Source organism: Vombatus ursinus, unplaced genomic scaffold (assembly GCF_900497805.2).
Source record: "Vombatus ursinus unplaced genomic scaffold, bare-nosed wombat genome assembly UNPS02008996.1, whole genome shotgun sequence".
Taxonomy (NCBI): domain Eukaryota; kingdom Metazoa; phylum Chordata; class Mammalia; order Diprotodontia; family Vombatidae; genus Vombatus; species Vombatus ursinus.
The window spans coordinates 3,715,044-3,727,543 of record NW_020948774.1 but is presented as its reverse complement, the minus strand read 5'-3'; the positions used below and the strand labels follow the sequence as shown (position 1 = coordinate 3,727,543).

The 12,500-nt window shown below is 38.0% G+C and overlaps 1 protein-coding gene across 1 annotated transcript in view; it reads right to left on the bottom strand.

Moving 5' to 3' along the window:
- Nucleotides 1-5,434: 5,434 nt before the first annotated feature.
- The window catches only part of EIF4A3 (eukaryotic translation initiation factor 4A3), a 23,383-nt gene continuing 16,317 nt past the window's right edge, over nucleotides 5,435-12,500 (bottom strand). Inside the window, exons 6-12 of the mRNA XM_027850268.1 lie at nucleotides 11,432-11,512; nucleotides 9,212-9,353; nucleotides 8,651-8,789; nucleotides 7,805-7,920; nucleotides 6,076-6,183; nucleotides 5,858-5,985; nucleotides 5,435-5,696 (exon numbers count right to left, since the gene is read on the bottom strand). Coding sequence (XP_027706069.1) covers nucleotides 5,680-5,696; nucleotides 5,858-5,985; nucleotides 6,076-6,183; nucleotides 7,805-7,920; nucleotides 8,651-8,789; nucleotides 9,212-9,353; nucleotides 11,432-11,512 — 731 coding nt within the window. The 3' untranslated portion in view covers nucleotides 5,435-5,679. The remainder of the gene's footprint in view (nucleotides 5,697-5,857; nucleotides 5,986-6,075; nucleotides 6,184-7,804; nucleotides 7,921-8,650; nucleotides 8,790-9,211; nucleotides 9,354-11,431; nucleotides 11,513-12,500) is intronic.

Sequence of the window (12,500 nt, the reverse complement as noted above, 5' to 3'; positions counted from 1 at the left end):
TTGCCAATTTAAAGTGCTACATAAATGCTAGCTGTTATTAAATTACAGCGATAGTGCCTGGATGTCCACTGTGATTTCAGTAGTGGAGGGAACTCTTGGCTGAGGAAATTCCCTCTATCAATACAGGTTGACACCTTTTCTACATTTTTAACATCTAGGACTGTCAGTGGCACTAAGTGATTAAGAAACTTACTCAGGGTCCCAAAACCATATCTCAGAAGTGGGACTTGGACCCAGGTCTTTCTTGCCCTCAAGGCTGGTTCTCTATCTCTATGCTACGCTGCTTCTTCATTGAAATATGAGTAATAAACTAATATAATCTGGTCTATTTCTGTAAATTCAGGATTCAAAGAAAAAACATGTCCTGAGGGCTTTTCCTTATGAATAGAAAATAGATACAGACCTCCCCCCTAACTTCCCTTTCTTTCAATACTTAAGTAATTTGATAAAAGTAATTTATACCAGGATGAGAAAAACTAAAGCTCCCTCCTTCCAAATGGCAAAGAACCCATAATTGGTAGAATTTCATGTAGCGTAATTTTTCTATAAGGGGATTTTCCTAGTGCCCCTTAAAGAACATTATTCTTCTCTTACATGTAAGCCTTAAAAATATACCTAGGTGGGTGGTGTATTTGTGGCTTCACTCCCATCAGTTTCTTGGCTGGAGTCTCAGACCCGATCTGTCTTAACCTGTATACTTCGCAGAATGGAGGTGATTCTCATAGCAGAGGGGTAGATACTGACCTCTGCCTTAAAAATGTTAATAACTACAAGATTTCAGAGTTTGGATAATAACAAGCATTTACATAGCCTTTGAAGCAGGGGCCATTATTATCCTCATTTTGCAGACGAGGAAACTGAGACTTGTTTGGGGCCCCACAGTTAAGTGTCTGAGTGTCTAAGGCAGGATTCAAACTCTGTCCTTCCTGACTCTTAAGTCCAGCACCATGCCACTCAGCTGCCTAAGGGAATAAACAAAACCACTAATTTAGAGGTATGGACTCTGGGTTTTAACTTCTCCCTTAACGAATAGGGAGGTCTGAGTCAACGTTGGTTACAGATCTGGGAGTCAAAGTTGGGAGGGGGCTGGGATTTAGAATAGCTTCCTGTTTTTGCTTACTTCATAGAATTTAGAGATAGGATCTTGGAGATCCTCTAGTGAAGTCACCTAGTCCTCTTTTCCTACTCTGCAATGACCACCAATACGTTCGAGATTTCTAGAATCTTTGACTGTCTTGGGGACTGCAATGTAATGACAAATTTGCCCAGTCTACTGCCTAGTACAAAGCCCTGAGACCTTCCCTTGTTCTCCTATTCTGTTAAAGACACCTTGGGCCCCAGTCCTACACAAAGAATTCAAAGCCCATCAGATGAGAGGGGGTTGACTTCTTGGTACTTGGGATGTGACTGGAGGACTTTGGATACCAGCACAGCTGAAATCACCTCTGTTCACACATATTCAATATTGATAATTTATTGTTCATCTGGTATTGTCACTTACAAATTAGAGCAATGGTGTTTAAATTATAATCTTTTTAGATTACAAGCAAAAAATGTCTGCAAATGACATAAGCCAAGAAAGTCTACTTGATAGAGGCTTTACTTCTGGTTAACTAAGTTTCCAGACTGAAATTTAAAAAATAAAAAAACAAAAAACTCCAGAAGCAATTTTGTACTCCCTTAATTAAAACCAGGCCACTCTTCTAGGCCAGGAAGATCATAGTGTGAGATTGAGCAACGGTATCAAATTAAAGATGAATTACATTTGTAGGCTCATTCTATTGCTAACCATTTCCCCTTCCCATCTGAGTCCTTTTCCTTTTCACAGAAACCTGTTTCCCCACTTACTAGTTGCGTGACCCAGGGCAAGTCACTTAACTCCGATTGCGTCACCAAAAACAAAAAAAAAACCAGAAACCTGTTTCTTCCAAGATACTGCATCCCTTCTCGAACACTGGAGGTGCCCTCTTTCTTCAGCCCCTGGACACAATGGACCAGGAGAAAGTCATGCTCCTGCCTTCTCATTGCCACTTCAGATCCTCCTTCTTCAGCAATCTTTCCTCCTTTGAAGTTGATTCCATGTATCCACATCACCTATTCAGTCATCTACCAGCCTCTAGGTCATTTTTTTTCTTTAGAGTTCAGTATTTGACTCGACCTTCCTCTCCACTCCAACCTCTGCCTTTTTACTTGGACCCTGGCATACAGTAAGCACTTAAATATTTGTTGACTGACTAAAGACTTAAATATACATGCTGATTAATGTCCCTTCAAACACTCTGGTCTCCCAGTTCATCAACCTCTACTCCCATCCCTTTTATTCCATCTAAGCCACAAAGGAGTATTCATACCCTAGGTGGTGAAATGGAGATAGGGTGCTGAATTAGGAGAGAGGAATATCTGAGTTCAAATACGATCTCAGACTTACTGGCAAGTTACTTAATCTCTCAAGTTGTTTCCCCATTTGTAAAATAGGGCTATCAATAGTACCTACCTCTTGTTTTAAGGACCAAATGAGGTAACAAATGCTTTGTAAACTTTAAAAGTGCTACAACAATTGCTATTATCATTACTACCCTTGATCTTAACCATCATCATTGGCTAACTTCCATGATCAAAACCTATCCTTCCTCTGTCCTACACCTAAACACATTCTTCATCCTTACTATGATCTCGGGTTGCTTTATCCCAGGCTCGGCTCTTACTTTTCTCATGACCCCATTTAGTCAACCACTTCAATCATACACTGTTCTCAGCTCTCAAATCCCTTGCCCTGTTGCTGCTTGTCTCCTGCTTACGACTCATTCCAGCTCAAGGGAGGTATTTGACAGTTATAGCTTGAAATTGTAATTACAGCTTTTATTGAGTACAGCTCAGTGGGGAAATTGGAACAGTCCCAGCAAAAGTAGATGTGGTGACCTGCAGGCCTACCCACAATAGGATGAAGCAGGTGGAGGAGAGGGATATTTTGGAGGACCGGTTTTTTTTTTTGCTTTTCTGGTGAGGCACTCGGGGTTAAGTGGTTTGCCCAGGGTCACACTGCTAGTGTCAAGTGTCTGAGGCTGGATTTGAACTCAGGTCCCTCTGACTCCAAGGCTGGAACTCTATCCACTGCACCACATAGCTGCCCTGACAGTTGCTCTTAAAGAAGCCAGGTTTGGTATAGGACAAGCACTAAAAATGGTTCCTAGGGGACCTCCCTTTATGAGTAGGGTTTATGGATCTGAAGACTTGTGGTGGGAATTAAGGAAAGCTCTCAAAATCTTTTTGCATAATTATGGCTCGGGTGGGATGTTTGATGCTTCTAGGCGGAGAAAGGTACCCTTGGCGGCAGAGTGGATGGGGTAGGGAAAGTGCCTGAACCACTCTATAAGGGTTTATCTTTGTCTTAAGGAATTGCTCATTCCTTGTGATATCACAATCCTAGGTTATCCCCATTACCCACAGTCTCCATTCCTAGTTGCATGCTGCTCAAAGCACTGGAGGCAACTGTTTCCTTTGATGGATTCACGGCCCACCCCCATGAATGTTAGCCTATTAGGAGTGTCCTGGGCTGCCTTCTTTTGTGTATTATCATCGAACTCATCAGGTATTATGGGCTTAATTATCATCTCTATGTAGTAAATGCATGAGTTCATTCTTTTCAAATTCCTATTCCTTCTCCCCCTTATCCATACTCCACTCACATTAACTTACCTTTAGCTGTTGAGGGCAACATAATCCATCCAATCACCCACATCTATGACATTAGAATCATCCTCAACTCTTACCTCTTACCCATTTCTCATATCCAATAAGTTATTAAGTCTTGTTGATTCTACCCTTCACATGTTTCACACCCATTCTCTTATCTCCACAACCACCCTAGTATTTCAGGTCTTCAGCATATCTTCTCAGCCTGGTCCCTGCAGCTATCATACATGGGAGCAAACCCTGGAGAACAGGGCCAACATCCCTACCCACAATGGGCAATTTAACCCCAGAGCCCTGGGAGTAGCAATACCACCATGCCGCACCCCAGACCAACTGTACTACCAGGCTGGCCCTCAAAGTCACCATCCAGGTGAGTAACCCTTGTGAAGCTGGGACTTATCAACTGTTTCTATGTAGCTACAGCAATACCCCCTTCTCAGAAGCCACAACTACTAAAGAACTGGACAAGAAAGTTCTCACCACAAAGTCCTTGGCATCAGCAAACGTTTAACGTCAGAAACTGACATGACTGTCAATAGAAATGACACTGAAGATGCATCAGTATCTGCTTTGCTGCTGCCCTCTAAAGACTACTGGATTTTTCCATCAGACTTTCAAACTAAAACCCCTTTTACATGTCTTCCCTATTAGAATGGGAGCTCCTATTGGACTATTTTTTTTCTCCTATTTCTATCCCCAGCACTTAATATAGACTTTTAAACATATTAAGCGCTTAATATACTTTTTTTTATTCATTCATCATCTTTTCCTCAGAACATAACCTAATTACTCTCTGCATCTAGTTTCTCTGATCTTCAATCTAGCCTCCAAAGAGTTGCCCAAGTGATATCCCTTAAAGCATGTTTAATTATATCACTTCATTCTCAAGAAGCTCCTATGGCTTCCTCCCTTCTCTAGGATGAAATATAAACTCCTTTATTTGGCTTTTAAAGTCTTTAACAAATCTTGCTAAAGTCTACTTCTCCAGGATTATTTCACATTATTTTCCTTTAGAAACTAAATGTTCTAGCTAACCTGGCTTATTTGCTATTAAGAAGAGCTGGGTTTAAGTTCTGCCTCTGAAACATACAGAAATTATTTAACCATTCAATGTCTCAGACAACACTCCAAGATTATAGAGCTGATCACGATGATGTAGTAGAGGGAGTTACCTCCTAGGAATTTCCTATACTGATGAAAATACCGGTCTGGTCCAAGTATATATGTGATACTTGAGCAAGACACTGGATAAAGACAAAAATGAACAATTTTTATTCTTAAGGAATTTTTACTGGTCATTAGGGAAGTTCCTTGTCTGGTTGGGGAATTGAGATTCTTCTCAGCAGAGAAGCCTTCAAGCCATGACAGGACCCAGGGCTAGAGTCATGGGGCACACCAGTGGAGATTAGAGGACCTTAAGAGAGAGAGAACTCTGAGGTGAAGAGGTGGGACAATTATATTGTCATCTTCATGATAATATGATCATCTCCATGAGTTTCATGGGGAAACTCAGATGTAGAAAAGTTAAACCTTGCCTGAAGTTACAAATTCTGCAAGTTAATGGAAAGACCAGGTCTTCTGAATCCTAGCTCCATGTTCTTTTTATTGCTACACCAAGCAAAAAAGTAGAATTCCATACTATGTGAAGCAACCAAAGGAGAAAGTACAATGTATATTTTTATAATACATTTTCTCTACTATAGTAATTGCTACAATCTTAAAAGAAGTGAAGTCAATTGGACTTTATGTGAAAATTTCTCATTTTTTAATGAAAAAACAGACTTAATGCATAATTTACACGCAGGCAGGCAGAAATCCCACAAAGAGCAGCTTGTGGGGCAGGAGTTGGGTGAAGAGAGTTTAACACAAATAAACCCTCTTATTAAATAAAAGTTGTACCTATATGGCATACAGTAAGCTCTTCAACCTCCAAATGTAGTATAAAACTAGGGAAATAGTCTCCAACTGGTCTTCAAAGTTGTTTCCTCAGATAAGATCAGCAACTAAAATAGAAATGAAGTATAAATGAAATAAGGCTATAAAAAAGTGAACAAAAAACGTATAATGGACGACAACATTACAATTTCCTAAAAATCTCAAAAAATATTCTATACCATAGATCAGGGATATAAAATTTTTGAGGCTGACCTCCTGATATACCTACCATTCATGGGCATTTCATCAATCTGAGTTGAGTAGTACTGTTCAATATCTCTGAGAATACGGATGTCATCATTTTTTACAAAATTAATCGCAACACCCTTTCGGCCATATCGACCTGATCTCCCAATTCTTTAAGAAGAAAACAAAAAAGATTTAGTTATAATTATTCAGTAAATATATCAATAAGAAAATAATAAGGAAAAAAACACATTCAAGTACCTGTGTATGTATAATTCTCTGTTATTTGGTAAGTCATAGTTAATGATAAGAGAGACTTGAGGAACATCTAATCCTCTAGCCCAGACATCTGTAGAAATAAGTACTCGGCTGAAAAAAAAAAAACGAAAAATAGTTGTATAAAATATAAGCCTTAACATAAATCTTGGTTGGCTTACATTACTTTTAAATGAGCTGGGCAAATAGTTTAAAAAAATAATTCTCCCACCAGCCCTGCAATACTGCCAACCTTGATTTGGTGGAGACAAGTGCACTGAAAGCAGGTTTAAGAAGAATTATGGGGGAAAGCTGTGCTGTAACGAGTTTTTTTCTTATGCCTCTAGCACATCACCTAAGAAACTCTCTTTGCCTATTTCTGTTCTGTACCACATAAGATTCCTCTTAAATGTGGCTATTCAGTACTAGTCTCCTTTCATTTCCTGAGCCACTGCTTTACCAAGTAATGTAAAAACAGGACTTTATTTTATTATTCTCAATCCATCACCTATGCATACAATTAACTAACCAGGTAGACACCTACACTGTCTTGCAGTTTCTTTGAAATTCAAACCCACATTATCCCTTCACATGCTTTTCTGCTGGCTACATTATTTTAGTTTGAAGGAAAAGGGAAAAATAACTTCCTAAAATAAAAGTATAGAAATTGAGAATTAAAATATAGAGAATCTAGGCGGTAAAGGAAAAAAGACTAATATGGGCTGGTCCTAAGCATAATTATCATCTTCTTCTTCATCATCATCGCACAGTTATGTCATGCTTTTAAGGTTTACAAAGAGCTTTACAAACATCTCATTTGATCTTCTTACAACCCTGGGAGGTAGGTGCTATTATTACTCTCATTTTACAGATGAGGAAAGTGAGGCAAAAGAGGGTAACTGACTTGCCCAAAGTCAGACAGCTATTAAGTGTCTGACACTAGATTTGAATTCAGGTCTTCCTGACACCAGGTTAAATTATGAAGTTTGACATTCTTTTATCTCTTTTTTGTATCCCTACGCCATACTAAGACTTCATGGTATCCTCTAGTATGTCAAGGACTTCTCATTGCAAAGCTTCCACCTATACTAGCTCTGGGCCTAACCTCACCCTCAAATTATTAAATCCATGTTTCCCACAGGGACTTGTATGTTATTTTGCTAGTCTCTGACTGGTTTTTATCTTGTAGATTTAATTTCTCATTTCACATCCAGACTCTTCCACGTTTATATCTCTAGTGTCCTAAAATAGGGCCTTATTTGCAGTATGCACTTAGAAGTTTACTGAATAACCTAGGATACAGCATGAATAGATTTGTTTGTATTCATCCTTATTGCTGGAGGGCATCTTAAAAAAGCATTCCTGGGGGGCAGCTAGGAGGCACAGTGGATAGAGCACCAGCCCTGAAGTCAGGAGGACCTGAGTTCAAATTCGGCCTCAAACCAAACACTTGACACTTACTAGCTGTGTGACCCTGTGCAAGTTACTTAATCCCAATTGCCCTTAAAAAAAAAAAAGCATTCCTGGACATATCAATGCTTTAGTACAAAAGACAAAGTAAAGAGATCTCCTGAAGTGAAAATAGGCACTGTGATACACTGGTAGTATTCTGAAACAATAAGAGCCTCTCAGGAGGTGCCTCAAGTCACATTACATAAGCAATCACATCATACCCTACCACTACCCTCTCTTTAAGGTTGCCCTGATTGTAGCATTTCTACTGAATTATGCTAACCTTGCACCAGATCTAAACTCTTTCATGATAGACTCTCTCTCTTTTTGGGGCATGTCTCCGTGCATTGATGAAACGGTGAAGTTGGCTTCTCTCATCTTCTCAGTCAGCCAGTCTACCTATAAGCAAAAGAACCAGAACCAAGGTTAAGCTCATAGATATATGGTTTAACCAAACCTGAAGATTTTAATTCAGTGTTAGTTTGGCAACCAGCAGTGTAAATAAAAGAATGGTAGAAAAGTAACCATTCTTCACATAAAAACTGTATTCAATTTAATGGGGTGTTTTAGAAAATGTAATTTTGCCCAGCTGTGACCAATCAGAATATTATTTTGTGAGACCTGAGACCTCATATAAGCTCCACACAATTTTGTGGTTTGATAATAATTTTTATGGAAAAACGAAACTATTGCCACTCAGCATTTTTCCTTATTCTGAAATAAACTGGAATATAGTTCATGTCATTAAAAGGTCTCATGAATATTTCCAATACTAAAGAGTCTTAAAAAATGAGTTGATTTTATAACCCACAGGAATCACAACTTCCCAACCCTCACCAGGAAAAGGAAATAGGAGTCACCTACCACACACCCCACATAGCAATAGTTAATGGATTTTTATTTAGAAAGTACTGGCACTGTAACACTGCCTTAGGGTAAATACTGAGTCCCCATACCTCAAAGTTAGAGAAGATGAAATGAATTTTTGTTAGTAGATAAAATTGGGCATGTCTTATAAGGGCAAATTAAGAAATGACTACTTTCTTATGCCCCTAAACATCATAATTAAAGTTAATAATGGAACCTGCCCCCAATTTTTTCCCAATTAGGCAAAAAATGAATTGTATACCTTCCTCTTGGTATTACAAAAGATGACTGCTTGAGTGATGGTCAAGGTATCATAAAGATCACACAAAGTGTCAAATTTCCATTCTTCCCTTTCCACTGCCACAAAAAACTGTTTGATTCCTTCGAGAGTCAATTCATCACTTAAAAAAGTTAAAAAAATTACACAAAACTCTTTAATGTTGATCATATTTTGAGGAACTGTAATACCTGCAAAATCTCTTACCAACACAACACCAATTCAACTTGAGATAATTAGGCACATTACTAACTGACCTTCACCAGAAATGTCACTAAATAATAAAAGCTTAAAACTTTCCAGCATAACGAATATTTCAACATTATACAACCTTTACAACTGTGTATTGTCACCATATATAAATGTGCAATATTAACTATCTGACATTAGAACTGGGTTAGATGAACAACTAGTAGAGTTCTCCTAACTTAAAAAAACAAATCTGAGTATTACATAGTTAACATTAATAATTATAACAAATGGTCCAAATCATTAATGAGTTAGATACTATACTAACCAGGGAAAATCAATTCCAAGGTCACTTACCGTTTTACCAAGATGCGAATTGGATCAGTCATGAATTTATTGGTCATTTCTAAGATCTCATGAGGCAATGTGGCACTGATCAAAACTACCTGGGTAGCTGGAGGCAGGTATCTGTACACATCATAAATTTGTTCCTTGAACCCTAGTAAGAAAAATCAAATCATTCAGGAATGATATTCCTTCTAATTTTTCCATTGTATTGTTGAGTGTAATGGTTTTATATTCTTTATCACATGCTAGCTGTGTGTGACCCATGTACAAGTCACCTCCCTTCTCACAGTGCCCCAAGAAAATATCTAAGACTCTTCAGTTTCAGATGAATTGATCTGCATTCTAAGATTTCCCCAAACTCATAACATCACACATATAGATCAAAAACTTTGTGAGCAGATGACCTTGAGTAATACACCTAACAGAATGTGCATAAATGAACATTAGTTCATTAGTACATTAGTTTTATAATACAAATGGAACAAATTAACATATGTAAATAGGCATCATAATTGTTACTGTGCTTCATGGTGCATCTATTTAGAGCTGAAAGGGATTCAGCAGACTTCTAGGCCTATTCCCTTATTTTAAAGATGAAGAAACTGAGAGCCAGGGAGGGTTAAGTGACTTACCCAAGGTAATATATAGCAAGCATAGTAAGTAGTTGGCATAAACCAGATAACTTCTGGGGTCTCTTCAAATTAGAAAGCTAAAACAAATTTTTACAGCTTTAATTTCTGATAAATTTATATGATCTGTAGAAGGGATATATAAGAGATTATCTGGGACAAGTCTCTCAAGGCAGACTGGGGTAAGGAAAAAGCATTTAGACCCAGGTTATGGTCTTTACTTTGATAGTGTGACTACCAACAATTCACATAATATTCTGGGGCCTAACTTTTCTCAGCTGTTGAATAACCTTTAAGCATACATTTTGAACCGGGAGGGACCAAAGAGGCTATCTAGTCTATGGTGGATAAATGACTTGTCTAAGTGGACCCAGATAGTTAAGTGACTGAGCTCACATTTGAATCCAAACACCCTAAATTCCTATTTAGCATTCTCTCCAAAACACCACACATAACCTATCTAAGACCTAGGGAGATTAAGTGGCTTTCAAGGCAACAAAGACACTCAGTGGCAGTATTCAGACAAGAACACCTCAGTGGCCCCCCTCCCCCACTTCAAATCTAGTACTAAAATTTTTCTCAACCACGTGTATAGCTGAATCTTTAACCAAAGAGACAGACAGACACACCCACACATCCCAATTACCCAAAGATCCTACATCATTGGTTATGGGGCTGAATGACTGGGTCCACCACTAATTTATGCTATTTAACCTCAGATGGGTTCTTAGTGACACTTAATTCTTTTATCTCTTGTTCCTCTTTAGTACCTTCCCCCCCACTATGGTGCATCCAATATTTTTCCACAAACATAAAGCCCACAACTCTATACTGCCTTTGCTCTCAGATTAATGTTTCTTCCTAGAGGCCTTACTAAGAGAAGGAAGTATCTCTCTTCTTTGCTAAAACTATGATTCTGATCCATCTCCTTTCACTACTGAGATTTATCAATTATTCTTCTTTTCTCTTGCATAATGTCTCACAATTTACCTTTAGCCAGATACAAATAAATAAAACAGAATCATAAGAGATATTTTTGTCCTCTGAGATCAAGTAAAGAAGCAGAGTTTATTGGGAACAATGCCAAATAGATGAATTTGCTAACAGGAAACTAAAATAGATACATAAAAATACCTAAATATGTGTTTTACTATATTTCACCATGGTAAATCAAGGAAAATAAAAATGTGTTGTCCTTCACAGAGTATATGTTGAATTGTTCTTCCAACATTTACACCAATCCATATATACTCCAAAGCCCAGTGCTCCTTTTTGAACAATATTAGTTATTTACAGAATAGCTGGCTGGCATTAGCTGGATATAATGTACAGGCAAGAAAAAAAAATGCAACTGGTGTAAATCAGACTTAAACTGAAAACCTCGGTCTTATCCTACTCTGTGTTTTTAGCCAACTGTGGTAACAAAACTAGCAATACTAAATCTGATCAGATAGGACCATACACTTTCTGACCATGACAGTCTCATGTAAATATGAACATGGTTTATGTCCCTAATTACCCCATTTTTCAAGTTATTAAATACATTCGCAAATTTAGGAGGGTACAAAAAGTATTATTCTTTACCCTTAGCCAAGCATACCTTTATTAAGCATTTCATCAGCTTCATCCAAAACCAACATCTTGATAGCACGGGTTCTTAAACTTCTGCGACGAATCATATCTACCAAATCAGCATAAAAAAGATAACACTGAGAAATACTTTTGTCCCTGTTATTCCATGTTAAACCAGATAAAAACATAAGATGTTAGCTGATTAACCAATGAATTGAAATATCATTTCAGTTCAACTGTGAAATACCATTAATCTATTAATAAATACTTATTAATGGCCTATTATGTGACAGGCACTGCATGGAGCACTGAGGATACAAAGATAGGAAATCATCTCTGTCCTAAGAGGCTTCAATCTGTCATGGGAGACAACATATAAAACACACATACATGCACAAATATATATATATATGAGAGTGAGAGAGGAGAGAAATGTTTTTAGGAGAACATAGCAGCTTAAAGAAAAATAGGAAAGGATTCTTATAGAAGTGCTTGAGATGAACTTTGAAGGAAACCAGGGGTTCTAACAGGTGGAAGTGAAGAATGTGTGCATGCCAGGCAAATGGGAGACAGTCTGTACCAAGGCATAGAGAAGAGATGGAGTTGTCTTAGGTAAGAAATGGCAGTAAGGCCAATTTAGCCGGACTGAACAGTGCTTGAAGAAGAGTAACTTATAATAAGGCTGAAAGTTAAGTTGAAGTGAAGTTGTGAAGGGCTTTAAATGTCAAACAAAAATCACGTCAGTAGCTGTGTAAAAAAGGGAAAAACATGAAGCAGGACAACCAATTAATAAGCTATTACAGTAGTCCAGATTATAGGTGATAAGGAGCTGAGACAGAGTAATGGCTAAGTGTGAAAAGAAAAGAGCTATATTTGAGAATGTTGTAGGAGTGGATAGATTTGTTAACTGACGATTATGTGGGGTAAAGGATGATAAGCTGAGAATAATTCTGAAAGCTGTGAACTTGGGTGACTGAAAGGTCAGCAGGTTTGGAGGGAAAGAAGAATTCTCTTTTAGGCATGCCAATGTAAGAATGAATGAATGAATGAGTGTGTGTGTGTGTGTGTGTGTGTGTGTGTGTGTGTGTGTGTGTGTG